Raw genomic sequence first — 20,202 nt, 5'->3', positions numbered from 1 at the left:
TAAAATGTCACCCAGAACACTTCATCCCCTTTTACCTGTTTTGTTTGACTCCTCCAAAAGGTTGCTAGTGTTGTTATTCCTCCACTTTTTATGTGCGGTATCAGCCTGGCACGCTAATTCTGCCACTTTATGAAAGGGTGTAATTAAACACCTCGGTCAGCCTCTTGTAAATGTCATCTGCTCAGCCCTCTGGATCGTAGACTTTGATGTAATTAATTGCAGCCTGAGATAACCCCCATCAAGCAGCTTGCTGTAAATAAGGGTGATTGTTCACCTTTTGAAACGGCGCCCCCTTTTCCATGAGGGGTGTAAGGATGAATCCAGTTTGAAGTACTATTAGCTCTGCTTTTGTTGGTTTGAACTTGCCATGACTGCTTTTTGGTGAGTTTCCCCACATCTGAGCCACATCTGAACAATATTTAATCAATTAAGTGTTTCTGAGTTTTCTTGTGCTTGAAGATGGAATCAGCCCAATCATTTTTTTTTAGTCACAGAGGAAATATGTTATTTTGGCTTGTGTTTGAAGTTTAGCGTGTGGTATTGCAAAAAGCTAATCAAATCGAAGGGAATTGTCCAGAAAAGCCTCTGTGAATGTATACGCTGGAAAGGCAGAAAGGTGTTTTTGTGTGTGTTCTGTGCTTATTTATCAACCATCGATTTTACTGGCTGAAATGACAACTCTCGCTGTTGGATTTGATCAGCTTTTGCTTATTAATGTTACTCTGTGAGTTGACTTCAAACAACAAAATTAGAATCTTTGTTGTTGTCAATTAAATATGCTTTGATGTCTGGACCATTTATGTCTGTACCACACTTCTTCTGTCTATCTCTCTGTTTCATATTTCAATTCTGTGGCTCTCTCTTTTGCTCCATCTGTCTTGCTCTCCCTAAACAGTCATTTTTATCCTTCTCTCTCAGCCTCTATCTCTCATCAGGATTAGCCTCTTTTTCTTGTTAGCATGCTAGCTCTTTTTCTCCCCCATCCCACGTTTGTCTCTCCCTACAATCCCTGTTTTGTGTGGATTAGTGCCCGTATTGTCCTTGGATTAGGGTGTCATTGTTTCTGAGCGGGGATGAGGAAGGAACATGCTTCTGAATATGTGTGTGAGCGTGTGTGCGCACAGTGTGTTCAAATGTGTATCCGCATTGAGACCGAGGTTATGAATCTTCTTTTGTACATGGAGCTTTTTTTTACAACATGAAAGCAGCGACTCTTAATGGTGCTTTGTGACTTATGTGCTCTTTTCTTGTTTATCTAATTGCCGTTTGCCTTCTTCACTGCCAAGTGTCGATGCAAGAGTATGTGCAAGCTGGAAGCAATATGGGTGAAGAAGCCTGGAACTTGGAGCGAATTAGTGTCCACTTATGCTCGGGTAATTGAAGACCAGACTGGCAGAGAAGGGAGCCCTTGAGGGTGTGAGGAAGACGAGGTGAGCCGGGACTGTTATGTTTCATGTCATGTTCAGTCATTCATCACAGACCGAGAGAGAGAAAGGGAAAGAGGGTATAAAACTATATCTGTATTGATCGCTTGGTGGGGGGGGTTCTGCATTAGCTCATGTGACAGAGACACTCAGCAGGTGGGAGGCAGGGGAGGCCTGAGGATATGCTGTGACTATCCAGATGCACAAGAAATTCCAGGCAATACCCTATCAGACTAATCATCTATTGTTTGTGGCGGTATGGTATTTACTGGCTTATTTACTCTCTTCTCTCACAGGTGAATTACTGTGGTAGTTTATTGATCCAGAAAACGTTCAGCTGGTGGAGTTAAAAAGTTATTCAGAAAGACAGTTTGTAATCATTTTGTCTTTTGAGTTGGGCATTTGGTGCAGTCTTTTGGTTCCCCCCAATTGCTTCTCCCAGATTAGTTTGATTGGAATTAACATTTTAACAACGTAAAGGCTATGCAGACTCCAGTATGGGCGACCCATATTTATCATGAAGCAGCTGTGTAATCTAATACATCATTAAGATTGCTTTGCATGCATGTTACCATCAGTGATGAAGTGCCCAGCGATGATTATGAACAGTAACCAGTGTACGCTTTCTCATTGTTTTAATTGTTATCAACCAAGCAGCTCTTTCTTGGCTGCTGTGTTTAATCATTTCTCCCTTTATTAGGCTGCTGGAATGCGCAGCAATTCATCACGCCGGGGTTATCGATCAGCTATTGCCAATTACCTCCACTCATCCCTTTCGGACCTTATCGTCTGTTGAATATTCACTTGTTAGCCACCTAAAAGTTAAAGGTCAAATTTATAGTCTAGTGTATTTGTTCTGGGAAGTTGTGACTGTAGTCAAATGTGTATACATACAGGTACACATGCACAAGCTCTGCGTAATATCATTTCATCAACACTATCGCGAGGGTCAGCTGTGTTTGTACTACTTCTTCTTCACTTACAGAGAATCAATGTTTGCTGCACTCACTTGCATTTCCACTGTTTTGATGCCGACATGGAGAAACAGCCCAGGCCATTTAAGGTTGATTTACTGGAGGGAAGCGAGGCCACTGGGAGGCGTCATGGAGAAATAAACCTTCCTCTGCCGACTGCTCAAAAGTAGACAAATCTATTCATAAGTCACAAACAAACTGGGCTTTTAGCTGGTTTGTGCTTATGCTTGTGTTGATTTTTGTTGTTGATGAGAGTCTCACTGTCTGCCTGTGCGTGTGCCTGACAAGCTCTTGCTCAAGCTCAGGGTGCAAATGCGCCGTCACCGAAGCGGAAAGTGAAGGCACACCTGTTTGTTTTGTGTTTGTCTCTTACCCATCATTTGGCATCGCTACGTGCTCTGTTTGAGGCCTTAATTCACAGCTGCTGTTCAATGTAATGAGGGAAAGACTGGGAACAAGCTGATGTGTCAAAGGGAAGATTTTTTTGGGGTAAGCCATCTTCGTTAGAGTGGGTGGGAAGTATAATTGGCATCTTTTGTGTGCGTTAAGTGTGGAATTCTGCTTCCTTTCATTTCTAATCTGTATGGCTTGGGCCTGTAGCTCCTGAGCAAAGTGTTTTGAGTGACAGTGAGGTGATCACATGGTTTATTTATGGGCTTTTCTTGGCTCACCACCAGATGCCACTTGATTTAGCTGCAGCGCAGTGCATAGAGCTTTCTCTCTTTCTGCTATATGTTAAGATTTTAAGGACTTTACATGTTCCCTTGAATATTGGTAGGTCTGAGTAATGTATTTGACCATATTCTTTCCTTCAAGACCAAATGTATTAGTGTCTGTTACACAATCTGTGTGATCATTAAGTTGAAAGGAAACATAAAGAATCAAGCAGACATTGACTATATAATGGAACATCCCCTGGGAATAATCCCCCTAAAGTATGTTTGGAATCAAAAGGACAGACTAGCTTGGGGAATAGAGATTTGAAGGGAACAGGGTAGCAATAATACCAGGAATCTTCTCCTTTCACATCAAATCACCCTGATTCTTTAGTGGTTGGAAGGGTTAAAGGAAGAAAAGGAACGCTACAGAAGAGACAAGATGCTTACATGATATGTGTCTTATAGAAAGCATCTGAAGTGAGGTATAGTATAAGATAAAGACGCATGGGAGGTTGAATAGAGGAGAGGATGACCTGATGGATTATCATATTGTGGCAATGACAGTGAGTCAGAAGTGAAGGAATCTCTAATGAGCTCAACAGAGCACTAGCCATGAACTGAAACACAGCAGCTGAATGGATGTTATGATTGCATGACTCATTCCATATAACTACAATTCCGTAATTGGTGAAATGCAATATTAAAGTATTACAAGAGATCTAAATGTGGTTGGCTTGATTATAATTGCAGGGTTGATGAGAGAGGCTGCTTTAGGCATGCAACCGATGATTGGAATGGAAGCAGTGAAACCACAACTCTATGTTGCAGTTAGAACAGTTCATTCATGTTGGGAATCCTCTCAGAAAACACGCTAATATCAGCAAATTGTGTCTGTGCAGTTCTTCGCAGCTCGTGAGTCTTTGCTAATTTACTTTACGTCTCCTGTTCTATTCTTGTTATATATATGGTCTCAAAGGCAACTGAAGCTCCCACTCTATTAAAAATAAACTGTAACACATTGCCAGCTGTCACACCGGCAGATCGGGCACTTGGTCTAAAAAAATTGCGAGCATAAGAAATAAGGATGACAGAATGATTTAACTGGTGAAGCGGAGCGCACAGACTACAGGCAGTGCTGTGAGTTAGTGTTGAGCCAAAAAGCAGAACTGCATGGTGTAAAGAGGCTTCGTTTCTTTGGAAGATACTCGCTCCGGAGTGCTGAAATAGTTCCACTGACCTTTTGACCGTGAAGGCCTTTATCAGAATGAGAGCTGCTGTATTCTTATTCTGTCAGTCAATAATAGCAAATAGACATACTCCAGAGCGTTGAAATCACATAAATATCACATAATTCATTCCTTTTTGGAGTCTCCTTGTCGTGTGTTGATGCTACGCTGTGTGACATCTGCACCTTCTGTTTAATGTGCTGCAGCAGAGCAGCTAATCTCACCTGAACACTGACATGAGCAGTGTGCTTTTCCCTGGCCAGTGTTTGGTCACTTATTCAACAAGGTGCAGAACAAGATGTGTGTTCATGTTTGGAAGTTGTATAAGAGGGAGACTTAAGCAGGAAGGCTAACGTGGTGGTTGTCCTGAGACTGTGGCTCTTCTGTTGTGTAGCAGGCTGCTTTGCCTGTAATAGCAAGCTGGCTTTACTGCTGTATGCAAGATTTGATCAGCTGTATCAAAGTAAGGGCCTTATCTACATACACAGATATCTGAAAAGTGTTCCATAGAATTTATTAAAAGTAGGGTGTGCCATTATGACACATAAACTATAAATTTCCCTGTTTGGATTCTGATTTTGTCTCAAAGGAAAACACAAGTGATTTACAGAGCAGCAGACAAAAAATGCAAATTAAATTCAGTTGGACTTTTCCCATCCTGTCAGGCTTCAGCATCCCATCTGGCCTGTAATTCTGTAACAAATAATAACATAAAAGACTATTACATTAATTGTCATTATTTGTCATACTAATGCTTTTAAGTTTACCATCACCAGTATTAAAATTCTATCACAAAAAATGCTAGAAAACCAGTAGAGACTATGCTGCGTATTGGGAGTTTGTGGTGTTTTTCAGCAAAATAGCACATAATTCAGAACTAAAGTAATGACTGAATATTAACACTCCGTTCTGGGAGAGTTTTCAGTCGATCTGCACTTTCTGCTGCATTGTCAGCTTCACAAGCCTTTCTGTCACATTTTGTTTTAACTGCCAGTGTTTGGCTGACTGTGGATTTGGCGTTTTTTGTGACTGAGCACATCAGCGACTTACTTACCCTTCTTTTTTATCAGTCAAACTGGCACCAGTATGAAACTAATATTGTCCTTTGCTTGATTCTGATAATTATGTTTGAATTTCTACTCCATTTTGTGTCTAAACAGGAAACAGGAAATTATCAGATATCAATATCAATCTCATAAAACATATCAGTACATCACAGGTGGATATGCTTTTGATGTCAATGCCACTGGTTTTGGATCAAAGGGGTAGTTTTCGCTACCAACCTGTGGTGAATGTGGGGTTCCCTTGCCTTTCAGTGTGGCAGATGGAAGGGAAAGAAAGAGAGGGAAATGAGAAATTCAGGGTAAAAGCCAAGGTTAAATAAAGGTATTGATTAATCTTGTCAGTGCACCTTTGCTTCATCAAGCCATCACAGCTCATCCTCTCCACAAGTCAGATAACTAAAACTAAAATCTGCTGAAGGAGACACAGTTAATGGGGATGTCAGCTTGAACTGGCATTTCACTGAAGGCTTTAGCTCCATGTCCTTGTCACGTGATGTGAAAAAACATGCCGACGCAGATTGGAAGACAACCTGAATAGCTATGAGAGCTGGATACGGTCAAGAGGATTACACATGTTGGAGGCTTTCCAGATTTACTGCATTCTAAGAAACGAGCTGTGTTTGTTTTCTCATATTCCCCACAAACCTGCACATTTACGCATCAACACTTCCCCTTCTACAAAGTCCTCTCTGGTGGGCCTTTACTGTTTCCACGGCAACCTGCAGAGCAGGGGAGACAGGATTGGCTGAGGGGAGGGCCAAGCGAGACAAAATGCTGGAAAACGAGAAAGCAGCGTAGTGGGCTTGTAGTTTTTGTCCCAAAAATAGGACCTAAGGATGGTGATGTTCTTCCAGCTGGCTGTACATCACACTTCAGTGCAGGCGCTCACATTGCCATTCATTTTGGTGTGAATATTAAGTTTCCCCAGAGAATGGATGCTAAGTTTTTGGTGATCGTGACCTTTCCTTTAGCATGACTCTTAGCCTAAAATGTTCACTTCTAAATGATAAATGAAAATATTCACTTCCAAATAACATTCTTTCCAGACAGTCTTTCTTGGGAAGCGCTGATCTGAATTTCTGATGCTAATATCTTAGATGATGTCAAACACTGATTGACACCAATGCTCTTTTTTCCCCCCACAGTAACATATTGACAGCTATTAAGTAAACAAGTGCGCTCGCACGTAATCTTGTTGATTTTGGATAAATGCGGCTGTGTGCACCTGTATACTTGAGCTTGCAGGTGTGACCAGCAGATTTCTGTGATTTTTTGTTTGAAAGAGTAATGTCAGTGGAGAGATAAGCCTGAAAAGCCAGGGGGATTTAGATGCTTCGAGCCAGACAGAGTCAAGGCTGTACACAGCTGTGTTGATCTCACTTCCAAGCTCCCCCAGCCCTGTCTCTCATCTGTCTTTTGGCTTTCACTGAAGGTCTCTCATGCTCCCCGATCCCTCTTTCTTTAGTCTCATATATAGTGAATGGCTACTGAATGGCACATTATTCCGTTTTGCAGACATTGTCAGCAACCATCAATTCTGTATGAGCTCTCTTTCACACCTCAGCGCCTCCCACACAGCAACTGGCCCTTTTACTGCACCTGCTGTTGTGTGCATGGGAAATGAGGATAAGCAGAGTCCATTCCAGTCTGTATTTGTATGCATTTGTGCGTGTGTGCGCGTTTGATTGTGTGCGCACAGAAGTTCAAACCCTCATTCTCACTCCAGAATTTCTCTTATTGTCAAGTTAGACAAGCTTTATTCACAGCTAAGCTCAAAATCAGACAGGGATTTTCAATGCTGGATCTCTAACCCCAAACCATTCAGGCAGCGTCACGCAGTGCAATGTTAACTACTGCCCTCACACACACGTACGCATACACCTTTACACACATATAAACACACTCAAATGTGGTTACCCTTGGCAAATTTGATAAGGGTTTTCCCTTGCCTGTCTAAAGTGGCTGGGTTAAGTGTTTGTTTCCACTGAATTTAGAAAGGAGGCGTAACAGGAAAGGATTGCTGTAGAGAACACAACGCCGCAATTAACTTATAACTTGGGTTAAAAATATGACAAGGCAAATTTAGTGCATGACAGATGTGGGCTGGTTGGATTCCAAGCATTGGAGCTCTGGCTTTTATATTCTCAAAATCACTTATCTAACTTATTGTTAGTTGATTTTCTTTACTGCTTGACTTCTTGAAAAAAGTGAACTTTAGAGGTTAAATAAGGACAGACGCTGTGACAACACTGAAGCATGGGAAGAATATGTTTTCTGTTTCACTCACCACTCACTCAGGCATGAACACAAAAACAAAAACAAACACATGGAAGCAATGTTTCACTGCTACACTTTATCCAGAGAGGATACTAAATGATGTGTGCATGATTGTGTAGCCCAGACCAAGGCCCTAAGTCAGTTTTTTTATTTTTAGAAAATCGAGCCGCCAAGACATGATCCACATACGATCCATATTCCAGCTGATGGTGTCACACTATTCCACTGATCTACAGGTGGCATGCCGGGATATACAACAATGAGGCAGCGAAGGCAGGGAAGAAGAACACTGCTTGATAGCAAACAGGGATACAATGAACAAGGCAGGTTTCAAAGTTTCAAGAAAACGCAGCTTTGGAAATGTTTAATGAAGAGGAAAATTCATTAATCACACTTGTTAGGCCTCAAGGAGAAACACAATGAAGTCTAGTCACTCACATCTATTGAGTCAGATTCTTTATTAGCAGATACTTTTTTTTTCACTGTATAATGCACATAAAACACCTACACACGCTCACACGTGCACACACTCAACCGCAGGATGCGATCTATTTCCTGGATGAGAAGGAGAGTTAAATTCTGCATTCCTCAGCCTCCCTAACCAGAAGTGATGGGAGTTGCCAGCTTTTGTCCAGCCCGTGTGTAGGGAACACGAGGCATTGATTGAATTGCTGCTTGACAAAGCAGAAACTGCTTATTGAGCTAATGCACCTACGTGTTGGGATCGATCTCGCAATGTCACTTCCAAATGCATAGCAGGAAGATGGAGAGAAAGGGAAAGAGGCACAGGAAAGGGAACAGAAAGTGGCAGGAAATCGCAAAGAAAGATTTAAGAGTGATGTAAGATGTGACGAATGCAAAGGTGTGTACATAAATATCTGCAGAGAGGTAAGTGCAAACATTCAATCTTTAGTGAACTGGGTTGGATTTCTTAAGTGCACACTCACACACTACAATGCGAGTCACTGTAGGGTCGTCTTGTCTCTCGGTGTCCTGCTTTCTTTTGCTGGAAGTGTATTTCGAGCCCGGTGCTGCAGAGTGAAGCTCTTCCTATTGATGACAGTGCTGTTTCCTCCAGCATCTTACCATCTGTCTGTCTGGAGCTTTCTCTCCATCTCCCTCTGTCTCCTCTTACTCCAAAATATGACTCAGTCTTAAACTCTTCCCCGCCCAACCCCTTTCATTGTTTTTTTTTTTTTTTTTCTGTTGAAACAAAGATGGAGCATTGAAGAAAAAAAAAAATGCTGATTGGAAGAGAAAAATAGCTAGCGTTGTGGCCTGATACATGCATTTTATGCTGCATCTTCACAATGTATTTCAAGATTATTTATGTGTAAATACTTTTCCTGTCAGTCACGGATCTGTTGATACATGGCAGGCAGACTGATATTGGACAGTTTGTCTCTTGTCTCCCCAGCTGTCACATGGCTTGCTCTTTCTCTTTCTTGCCCTTTGCCTAACCTCAGCTTGTGACTAACCTTCCTAACTTAAGAGAAACAATAAACCAATCGGCTCTTTTTCTGTCCTTCTGCGATTCTTTTTTTTCTCCTTTTATATCCTTTTCCATTCGACCATTTGCAGCAACTATATCCATCTATTAAACATGGAAACACTTTCTTAGACCATGCCTCTTACTACAAATTGCTAAGAAATTCATGATCTCTTTATTTTACAGCAGAAGCTTTTTTAAGGACCATTTTGTGACAAATGGGTTTCACAGTATGCAAGGGTATATAACTATGCCCTTTTTTTTCCTGAGAAAGAGAGGATGACAAATTGAGAAACAGGCTTGAAGACTCCCAGGAAGAGAGAGCATCAGTCTTATTAGGTTCAAAGGTCTTCCCACAGGAGACGCGCTTCATACCATCTCCTTCTCCACTGTCCTCTGTCCCAGTCACTAGAATGAGAGGGTATGAGGAGAAAAGGGAAGGAACGCGGGAATGTAGGCAGGTGATGTAAGGGACGGATGGTGTGATGGATGGCAGGGCTGCTTGCTCTCAGCGTGTACGTGCTAGTGCGCACTTGAGTGTGCTCGTACGCTTCTACTGTTAGCCAGTGGAGAGGGATGCATTGATGGACGAGGAGCATCCTTTGCCGTTTCAGCAGTGGAAGTGCTTAAAGCATTTGGGCCCCAGGGACGGGCCATGTCAGAGTGTCCCATCCTGGTGACTTATGGACCTGCCATGACAAACACCAGAGGGCTGCTTTTGTGGGCCTGGGCATGGGGGGTTGTGATATAATAGTCCACGTGATGACAGAAGCCAGACCACCATGGAATGAATGCACCTCTCTGGTTTCAAACAGAAACCACTAAGAGCTGCCATGGAGGCTGTAAAGCTTGTGGAATAATTTGTGAAGTAATTCTGATGTATGAGAGAGGGTGCAGGGGAGGAAATTAATGGAGAAAAATGTGAGGTTGCCCTGCAAATGTTTCAAATTTTCTCATTATTCCTCTCAAGCTCCTTGGTGTGTGTGTTTGGCTTTTTTGTGGTCCTTCCTCGCCATTTGCCTTTTTCATACTCTCTCTCTGTTCAGGATTTAGCCTGCAGGAATCGATGGATGAGATTGTGATAAATAGGTTTAAGGTACAAAAAAGGCTGGTTGTTTCTGATACACTGCTGTTTTGGTTTCCTGATTTTGGCTATATTGATACTCAGTGAGATTCTCCTGCTCACAATAGGTAAAGAGAGGCATTACCTTTGCATGAATGGTATTTTTGTCTGCTACAAAATTCTACCGCTATCAAATTGACAGAAAATAATTGTGTGAGAGGAAAAACAATGTCATTTTCAGGTGTATTATGCGCTATGAGTGCCGCTGCCTCGAAGCATTAAAGCAAATATTGTCAATGTGTTTTACTCATGATGTTTGTCGGGGACAGATAAATTCACGTTTTGGGAATAAAGAGAATATAGATTCTCGGGCAGGTTTGGAAAAAAAAAAATTGCCACTTCAGTGCCCCTATTCTGGGGATTGCACCAGTAATGGCACGTTAAGACTTAATTTACTGCCCAAACTAATAACCTGAAATGGAGAGTGTGATGAGAAAATCGCTAACATGCATACACACACACACGCACGTACACACACACTTTCATAGAGCACATGCATACCCATACTTGCACATCTATACTCTGACAATGCTGTACCCTCAATCAGTTTTAATGCAATGAAATCAGTCATCCTGTTCATCTCCGTCTCTCTTTCGCTCTGTCGCTCTCTCTCTCTCTCACACACACACACACACACACACACACACACACACACACTGTCATTCTCACAGCCTCGCATACACCTTGAATACAGCATCTGTTGTCATCATCAGTTTTTTTTTCCCACCGCCATAATTCCAAATGCTGTTCTCAACGTGGACATTTTAACTTGTAATAGCAGGGCAAGCACGGGTGTTACTAATAACATTAATGATGGCTCCGTTCCATTTGGCTTGCCAGTAATCCATGCCAGTCATCCGCCATGTGCAGTATCAGGGCCCTGGCGCTGGCACACCAAAATGGAAATGTAGCCAGTGTTAAGGTTGTTAGTTACACCTGTGTCTGACAAGTGAAAATGTCTGCTGCGAGAAAGGTATCTATTCCCATACCTCACTCCACCGTTCCATCCTTTCATTTTATCCCAGGTGACCAACTTCCCCTTCAACCTCTAAAATGTTGCTCACACACAAACTTCTGTGACCCCAGAAATGCATTGATCCAGTCTAACACGGTCACAACCACAGGGGTGAAGCAGTTACCTGCATGCTGCCAGGGCCCCCTGTAGCCGTGCAGCAGCACTGAAGCCTCAGTCCCAGTGGCTAATATGCTAATCAGACAGAGTCCTTGTGTGTATGCTAATCCCATGATGGAGGAGAAGTTTTAATAGTATGGCCTCGGCTGGTCAGAATAAAGGCTATGGCACAGTGGAGCCTGAAAGTGACAAGTCAGTCTGTCATCAGAGTACAGAGGAAGAGTACCCAAATATTAACCAGGTACTTTTAAAGGTAAACCAGCACTGAGTCATTAAAGGAAGAATCCTTGATGTCTGAGCAGGTGTTCTCCACTCAACAGATGATGGGAAACACCTGCTGTGAAATCACTGCTTGGGATGTAGCTACAAGTACAAAATGCAGCTGCAGTCTTCTGCCATCAGTGAGTCATGCTGATCTGACCCTTTAAAAGCTTCTTTGGAAAAATAGTCTAATGTTGTGGGTGACAGGAAGGATTTGGCTCATGTGTTTTGCCGTTGGCCAACAATGCTGATGCTGAATTTCTGGATTGAAGCAGCTCGTATATTTTTAGGCTGGAAATCCATTTAAAGCAAGATAGCATTGGATTGGGTTAGCCAGTTGGGACATTTTGACACATTTTTAATCAAAAAGTAATTTAAATGCAGAAATTAATGTGAGCATAACATTTTTTTTTTTAATGGTGAGAATTAACTGAAGTCCATTACCCACAACATCCCTCGACACAAACAAACACAAATAGCAATACTTTTATTTTTATGTCTCATTTTTAAATAACAGTGTGCTTCATGAATGATTCAAACTTTGTCTGACATTTGATATTAGTATCAATTTGTATTTTGTCAGTCAATTAATGCTTTTTTCAAATATGGGAACCAACATTTAGTATTGGTGAGACAGCAGTACATCGCCTTTGTTTTGAACGTCTTTGCCCTCTGAAAATCCCTCAACACCCCGTCTATGGACATAGATTGCTGAATACAAACACGGTCAGAGACGGCGTCACAGAAGGCTTGCACTGTCTCAGCTTCACAGCTAAAGTACACCTTTGTGAGGACACACACACACACACGTTTGAAATCAAGCACATAGAGGTCGTGGTTGTTGTCTGAGGAGCGGACTGGACATTTTATTTACCAAGCCAGTTAATTCCACAGCTCAAACTCTGTGGAATGCACTGTTGGGCAAAATGATTGATCCGTCCTTGTTAGACCTTGCTGCAAGGAAGTTTGAGCTTACTGGGCTAGACAGGGGAAAAGATGAAAACAAACAAAACAAATGTTTGTTTTTTTTTAATTAACATGCATTTAAGCATTTTTGTGTGTGACATGGGAAAACAAATGATATTTTCACGAGGAAAAGAACCTTATCGCATCATTGTGCAAAGTCCATGTTTAACCTTATTTATCTTAAAACAAATAAGAAAATGTTTTCCAAAACTGAATATTGGGCTGGATTTCTTATTAAGATTAACAGTTTGTTGTGGAGCCAAAATACATGTCTTTGAAATGTTCTAATCTTTTGTAATACATAATGAAGCTGGAGACATCCGATGGTGTAGAAAAGCAAGTGTGCGTTGAGTGCGATGTTGAGGCGCCGCTAAGCTGTGTCGCTGAATAGGAGCCATTCTGTCCTCTCTGGAGTTCAGGCCAACCCCTGTGGAGGGACTGAGTTTCATCCAAAGTCCAGCACATGCACTGGCCAACTCACTCACTGCGTGGGAGTGTGTGACTGGGTCTGTAAGCTGGATGACAGAGTGCGTGTGTGCGCACGCGCGTGTTTGTATGAGATGCGTGTTTGATCATGGCCGTTTTATTCATACTCTTTGGATTCATTGTTTGAGATGCAGCGAGATCAGAGCCATCTACCCACTCCACACACCTAAAGAGCATTGGAGTGAATGTACGGGAGGCTCAGCTATCCTCCTGTATGTCACCAGGGGCAACAGAAATTACAATCACATGTTTTTTACAGCAAGACTGACGCAAGAGGGTCAGGAGCAAGAGATTGGCTGAACTTCCTTTAAACTTGATTAGCATAATAACACTCATTTAGACAATGCTCTGTTTATACTGGGCCCACTTATTTGCATTTTATTGGAGTGACGACAGTGGTAACTTGAAGTGCTTTAGGGAGAATGAAATGGAAATGTAAATCTAACTGCACTGGATATACAGTGTTTTAAAACATACATGTTATGTTGCATATCCCGGTACTTTTATTGACTGTGTGGTTTTACATAGCCTCTTCTGGTTTGTGGCATTGTATTAGCTGCCACCCTGTGCATGACCAGGAGATGATTTGATCAGTGTGTTGTTAAAGTAAGTCATTGCTTGGGTCAGATGTTGACATGAGCAGATGGCTTTGTGTGTGCGTGTGTGTCATTGACTTCTTCCTCCGTTCTGTGACTCCTGTCAGTACTAACATGACACAGTGCCACAGATTTTAGCACAAACTCCCTCATTAACTCCTCTGCCCTCTCTCTCCAGCTCTGCCCAGCTATACTTGTGGTAATCCTGGGCAGCTACTCAACGGCCACCAGCAGGGGTCCACGTTCAACATCGGGGACAAAATCCGCTACAGCTGCAGCCAAGGCTACGTGCTGGAGGGTCACACCACCCTGTCCTGTCTTGCCACTTCAGCGGGCACTGCTGCCTGGGATTTCCCCCTCCCCTACTGCAGAGGTATGGAGGACTGTTGAAAACTGTCTGTCATAAGTGTTTTTGTCCACAAAATAAAAGTTTTTAGCGATTTAAATTGCTTCTGTTGGAAAATATATTACCCTGAGGGCTGACAGCCATCTTAGAGATATGTGACAAATTTAGTTTGGTTAAATGACAGTTATTTAAAAATAGATAAGTAACAAAAAATAAAACATTTGGTGCAATAATAGGGCAGTTATTTTAGGATCAACTGTCAGGCTGGTTACAGATATCCTCCTGAGAACCAAGAGTAGTAGTAAAAGTTTCAATTTATTTTATTATTTTTGGAGCTAAAACAACAACTCACAATTTAGAATTTTGTAAAAATGTTTTTATTTTAGATTTTGCAGCATGTCCACTGTGGTGGACTAACAGAACAATTTTACCATAGCACAACAAAATCAAAATAGGCTGACAAGAAAACAAGAATGTCAGTCCATTTTTTAAATGAAACTGAACATTTGGCCTGTATCTTTTGTTGAACTACTGAACAAAAGTGACATAAACATTCATAACATTGCTATTATTTTTCCCAAAAAAGTTTAACTGAACTCTGGCTTCAATTTCTGATTCCTGACATGTTCATAAACAAGAAAATATATGAATACCATAGTTAAAAAACAATAGCTTAACAATATTTCACTTATCTTTTCTCTTTTCCTGGCATTTGCGTTTGGCTGCAGTCTCCACTTTGTCTCAGCATGAAAACAAAGTTCCCCTCATCCCACCCAAACACATGAGATATCATTGGAAAGGCCAGGATGTCCTCTACTGAACACAGGACTTAGTAGGGTATTTCAAATGAGTCAAAAGATATAGACCAAAACCAAATGTCCACTACAGAGGACGCAAATGAATAGGCTGGATCTCAGTAGGATAAGACAACTCTGGGTAAAATCAGCTAACAACAGACAGGCTGACCCAGTTGATCATGCACATAGGTAGTCCTTCCATGGATTAAAACTTCACAGATGAAACATGAAAGTCAGCATGAGATTGTATCTATTAATGCTGCAAACCTGAAAAATTCAAGTGTTGTAGATGGCAATGCTGACCTTTGTTTTTGAAGTGATTACACATGCCTCCACATGACCTGACAAGGGTTTCTGTGGTTTTACTGATATCTTATTTACCATGACAGGACCTCATGTGTTCATGCTCCCAGTCAGGTGCTTGTGCCAGTTGTCCTTCGCTCACAGTTAGCGAGCACCCCTGCGGCATCGACACCTGCCAGTGTGTCTTGTCTGACCCAACATGACACACTTCTTGAAAATAGTTCACTGTAGGCAAATGTAATGCTATTGTATGTCATTTTGCAGGATTTTGCTTTGTATTAAAGTGAATTCTTGCATCATTCTAATGCACGCACATGTCATGAACATTCAAGTTTGCATGTCCGTGTATGTCCATTTGCCGTGTCCATGTGGCCAATGGTTTGTGTCAGTGTGCCTGCTGAGCAGAGCGCTAAGACACTGTGCCATCTGCAACCAGGCCGGGAGTCAGGAAGCCCACATAGGAGCACACATGGCTGGGCACCACGCGCCAACACATTCCCCACCCACCCAATCACAAGCAGACATGTGCACATGCCCGTGCTCCACGATGCAAAACTATTCAGGGCTCATAAATCATAATCTGTTCTCTGCAATGGCTTACATTTTTTCTAAGAAACCATAAATAACTCTGTCATCTCCCTTCCCCTCTGTCCTTCCCCTCATTATCAGTAACAATTTGATGGTCAGACCCAAAGCTCCTTCCTCCTCATCCATGCCCACCCAGGCTCCTTCCTGAAAGGGACAAAAGATTGCTCAAACAGTAACGGATGTGACTGTGCCACCTTTCAAGGATAAATTACACACCAACAAGTTTTAGAAACTGGCAATTCCCCCTGTTATTAATTGGGGTCCCTCAGTGCCACATAAAAGTCAACATGTACACCTGAGGGCTCCTTCATAGTGCATAAGTATTGTTAATGTCATTCCAATTATAGAGCCTGCCCATATGTGTAAGAGCAGAGCTCACACTCTACTTTGGGAGCGAGGGGGAACATTTTGGCACGGTCACCATTCTGGACTCAGGAGAGGGCAAACGTGCCAGCACTGTCGGGCCATAGATGATAGCCAGCCATTGATGGCACAGATAATGTTTTACATTTGCTTTCTTTATGCTCATCAATTTGTTCTGTGAGCAATAATGTCATGAGTATACTTATAGGTGATTTAACAGCACTCCTTTATTCAGTGTCTGACACTAACCACGGTCTGCTCACAGTCCTCTCCATCAGTCTTTCCTCGGCTCGTTCAGAATTATACCTCCTATGCCTTTTTGCTGCTGCATATCTTTCCAGACAAAGGATTACTACAGACAAGTTCGAAATTTCACTGTTTATACTGACAACAGTTTCTTTTTTTGTGAACATGTTTTATTGTCCGTATTACAAAAGCACTCTGCTTTTAGTGATATCGTGTCACATTTAGTTGTCTCATTTAAACAGTATAGTTTTCAAGGTTTTCCTGTGTTACAAACATGCATTTTTGATACATTAATGATTTCCTAGCTTTCATGCAACGCCCATGCTTCCCCATATCTTGGTCATCGTGACACTCAGAGGAATTGAAGCAGCTCCTTCCACAGTGACAGCCTGACAGTGTGTACTGTTTCAACCGTGGGAAGCACCCTGCAATCTACAATTGACTGAGGAAAAAAATGGAATATGTCTCCGCACACCTGACCCACTGTTCACGTTTTTGGTTTGATTCAGTTTGTGGTACGGCCATTTTTTAGTTTTCCATTGTTGTGGAGAGGTTGGATCTGCCAGTGGCAGCCACAAAATGGAGAGAGCGACGGAGAGAGTCAAGGTGAAGGGGAGAGTTTGGAGTCAGAGACTTCCCTTCAACTGTGAAGAAACTGTCTTGTGTGGAATATCAATGCACTTCCCCGTCCTTTCTTCTGTCTGCCTTCTACTTCCTGTCACTCCCACTGCAACAATCACCTGTCACCCTTCTCGCCATCTCTCTCTTTCCTCATTGTCCACCCTCCCTCTGCACTTTTCTTTCGCCCATCCTCTCTTGTCACCTGTCATCCTCTTCATCCCCTTCTTCTCGCCCTTCTGTCGTGGTTTCCCTGCTATTCAAGTTCACACCTCACAAGTTTCCGCTCGTCCGTACACTCCCTTACCCTCCCTCAGGGGGGTTGCCGTGGTGACAGGTTGGATGGATGATAGACAGGTCCCGGCGCCTATGAACTCCTCCTCCTCGCTTTGAAACACCTCGCGGTAGCTGGCCTCCCGCTAATGAATCCCACGCCGCCCCGACACGGTGGCGCACATACAGACACACACACACACAATTTCACAAACAATAATATCATTGAGGCATCATCCAAAACTTCTTTTGATGTGTTCCCTCTGTTCACAAGTACATGCACCATATTTTAAAGTGGGCGTTTCCACACGCTCCACACAGGAAGTGCAGTTCAGATATCACTCAATACGCTATTGTTCAAAGCTGTAATGAACATATCAGAAGCTGGGCAGGGAATTATCCTGGCAACACATTAAATGCATGCTTCATTATTTAATGGTCTCCTTAAAGCAGTCTCGAGGAGGGAAGAGATGCTTTGATTAACACAAATCTGAATTAATCAGAATTTAATCACTTCCCCCCCTCGTTACATTAGGTTGCATCACACACCCTATTCAGCTCCCTATTGGCTGTAAAAGCACCCTAGGGCATTTTGAAATCCTCAGACTGGTGTCTCTCTGGCCTATGGCGAAAATTGCCAACAAAGTAACAATATGCTGTAAGTCATCGCATATTTTCATGCTCCAGAATTGAAAATCTGCAATCTTTGGCCGTCAACGCGATAATTTGGGGCCAGAAAGATTTTTAAAAAATGCTAAAAAGGACACAAGGTTCCTGGCAAACCTTCCCTCTAAAAGTTACCACTCAGTTAAGCCTATGTGATATAATTTGGGAGACTTTTCTTGCTGAATCATTACATCTGCCTCATTAGTATGATCAGTCATTAGCATCCGTGTCATCCTGATATATTCCCGAAGTGGCTCAGCAGCTTGATAATAAATGAGCTTAATTGGTATTGGTCCATATACAGATAATGTATTTCTGTCTGTAAATTCTGAAAAATTATGTAACGTTATTTATGACATAATGTATTTGCACTTTTAAATGATGGTTCTTGGTTGTAGCTTTACTGTTGTTAGGTGAGTGATTCTCTGTCTCTAGCTATGCACTGTGTGCGCTGGAGTTAGCCACATAAATGAGTCAGACAGCAGCCATGGACAAATGTAAGAGAGACGTTTTAGAAGAAGGCAAGTCCAAAAGACAGTCTTAAAAATGCAGTCAGTGAAAAACTTTCTGTAGCTCTGAAAGTGATTCCAAAAGCTTGACAGGACTGGGTGTCGCATGAGAGGAATCTGAAGAGGGAGTGTTCATGTAATCAGTGCGGTCTTATATTTCGGCCACTACGATAGCGATTAACCTTACAATAACCAGTTAGAATGTTAATATGACAACTTCCTCTCCTGTGCTCCCTGCAGCAGATGATGGGTGTGGCGGGACACTGCGGGGCCAGAGTGGCGTGATTACCACTCCAAATTACCCAGCCGAGTACAACAACAACGCTGACTGCACCTGGACTGTGCTGGCCGAGCCAGGAGACACCATTGCTCTGGTTTTCTCTGACTTTCAGCTGGAGGACGACTATGACCTGCTGGAGGTCAGCGGCACCGAGGGCTCTTCACAGTGGTGAGTAGTCAGCCTTCAGAATTTCATCCAGAGAGGCATCTGAGTTAGGGACAAGAATGGAGTCCACTGGCGCTCTGCCTGGCCACAGGCAGAAAGTAGCTGGTTGAAGTTTGGTTGGAAGTGGGTGGATGTTTGGTAGGTCCAGTGGAACTATGTCTGGACCATAGCTGTCTGAGATGTGTGTGAAGAGCAGAAGAACAGGAATCAATTTGGCCATCAGGGTTATCCAGTATTGAGTGCCACTGACAGTATCTTTAAAATGAAAACAATGAATCCACAGATAAAAGACTTATTCACTTGATATACATTTCATCGCTTTTTCCCATCAGGGTGTATCATATGGATTTAAAGTGTCATTTGAACACTCACTCTTGGTCACACACTCTCACTCATTCTCTCAATTACTCGGTCTCACACAAACACACATGCTCGGCTCTAATGATGAAGAGGTAGGATATCCTGGTGTCAGTGTGGGTCTCTCACCATCTGTGGCAGCTCCTCCTCTCTCTGACAACTCTCTCAGCTCAGGAAGTAATTAGTGAGCTCGATTACCACCACCACCCGTACAGTGTTCTTTCACACAGCCTCTCACACACACACACACACACACACACACACACACACACACACACACACACACACACACACACACACACACACACACACACACACACACAGTAGAGCCCATATGGGCACAAATGGACGTGAGCACATAAGTATTCACACTTTCAGACACTTCCATATATTTGTGCTGGCACTCTAAGAACTTGTACAAACAGATGTACTCTTTCACACTTTCTGTGTCAATTTGTCCCTGTCTCACTCACTCACTCACTCACTCACTCACTCACTCACTCACTCACTCACTCACTCACTCACTCACTCACTCACTCACTCACTCACTCACTCACTCACTCAAGGCTAATCTTAGCTTGCATTATGTACATGTGTTGACTACAGGTGGGTGGATGCGACTGTCATACACGAGGAAAATCCACTGCACTTTCTTCGTCTTAAGTGAAATATAAAAATTCAGGTTTAATTTCAGGGTCATGTAGGAGATGAGCAGTTCTGATAATCAAGAGAAGACAGAAAAGTCTTTGAAGTTACAGCCACAGGCAGTTGACAGGAAGGGACAAGGGGAAGTACTGGCTGAGCTATTAAACACTGGAAACACAGACGCATGCACAGATAGACAGGGAGAGACGACTGTTGATAGAGGAAGCAGGTTCAGAAAGAATATATGAGAAGTCATCTTTGAGTGAAATGGCCCCTGGAAGCTTGTGTCAGTTTCACTCGTTCACTCAGTAGTAGAAGCGAAAACACTTCCTGAAAAGAACTTGATTGACTGTGAGCGTTCTTAAAACT

The 20,202-nt window shown here is 42.6% G+C and overlaps 1 protein-coding gene across 2 annotated transcripts in view; it reads left to right on the top strand.

The window, feature by feature from the left end:
• The window catches only part of csmd2 (CUB and Sushi multiple domains 2), a 225,303-nt gene that overhangs the window by 55,946 nt on the left and 149,155 nt on the right, over positions 1–20,202 (top strand). For both annotated transcript variants that reach the window (XM_070983997.1, XM_070983996.1), the window contains exons 4-5: positions 13,856–14,050; positions 18,627–18,834. In XM_070983997.1, coding sequence (XP_070840098.1) covers positions 13,856–14,050; positions 18,627–18,834 — 403 coding nt within the window. The remainder of the gene's footprint in view (positions 1–13,855; positions 14,051–18,626; positions 18,835–20,202) is intronic.

The sequence above is a fragment of the Chaetodon trifascialis genome, chromosome 17, assembly GCF_039877785.1.
Source record: "Chaetodon trifascialis isolate fChaTrf1 chromosome 17, fChaTrf1.hap1, whole genome shotgun sequence".
Lineage (NCBI taxonomy): Eukaryota > Metazoa > Chordata > Actinopteri > Chaetodontiformes > Chaetodontidae > Chaetodon > Chaetodon trifascialis.
The sequence above is the reverse complement of the archived record's forward strand: the minus strand, read 5'-3'. Positions and strand labels throughout refer to the sequence as shown.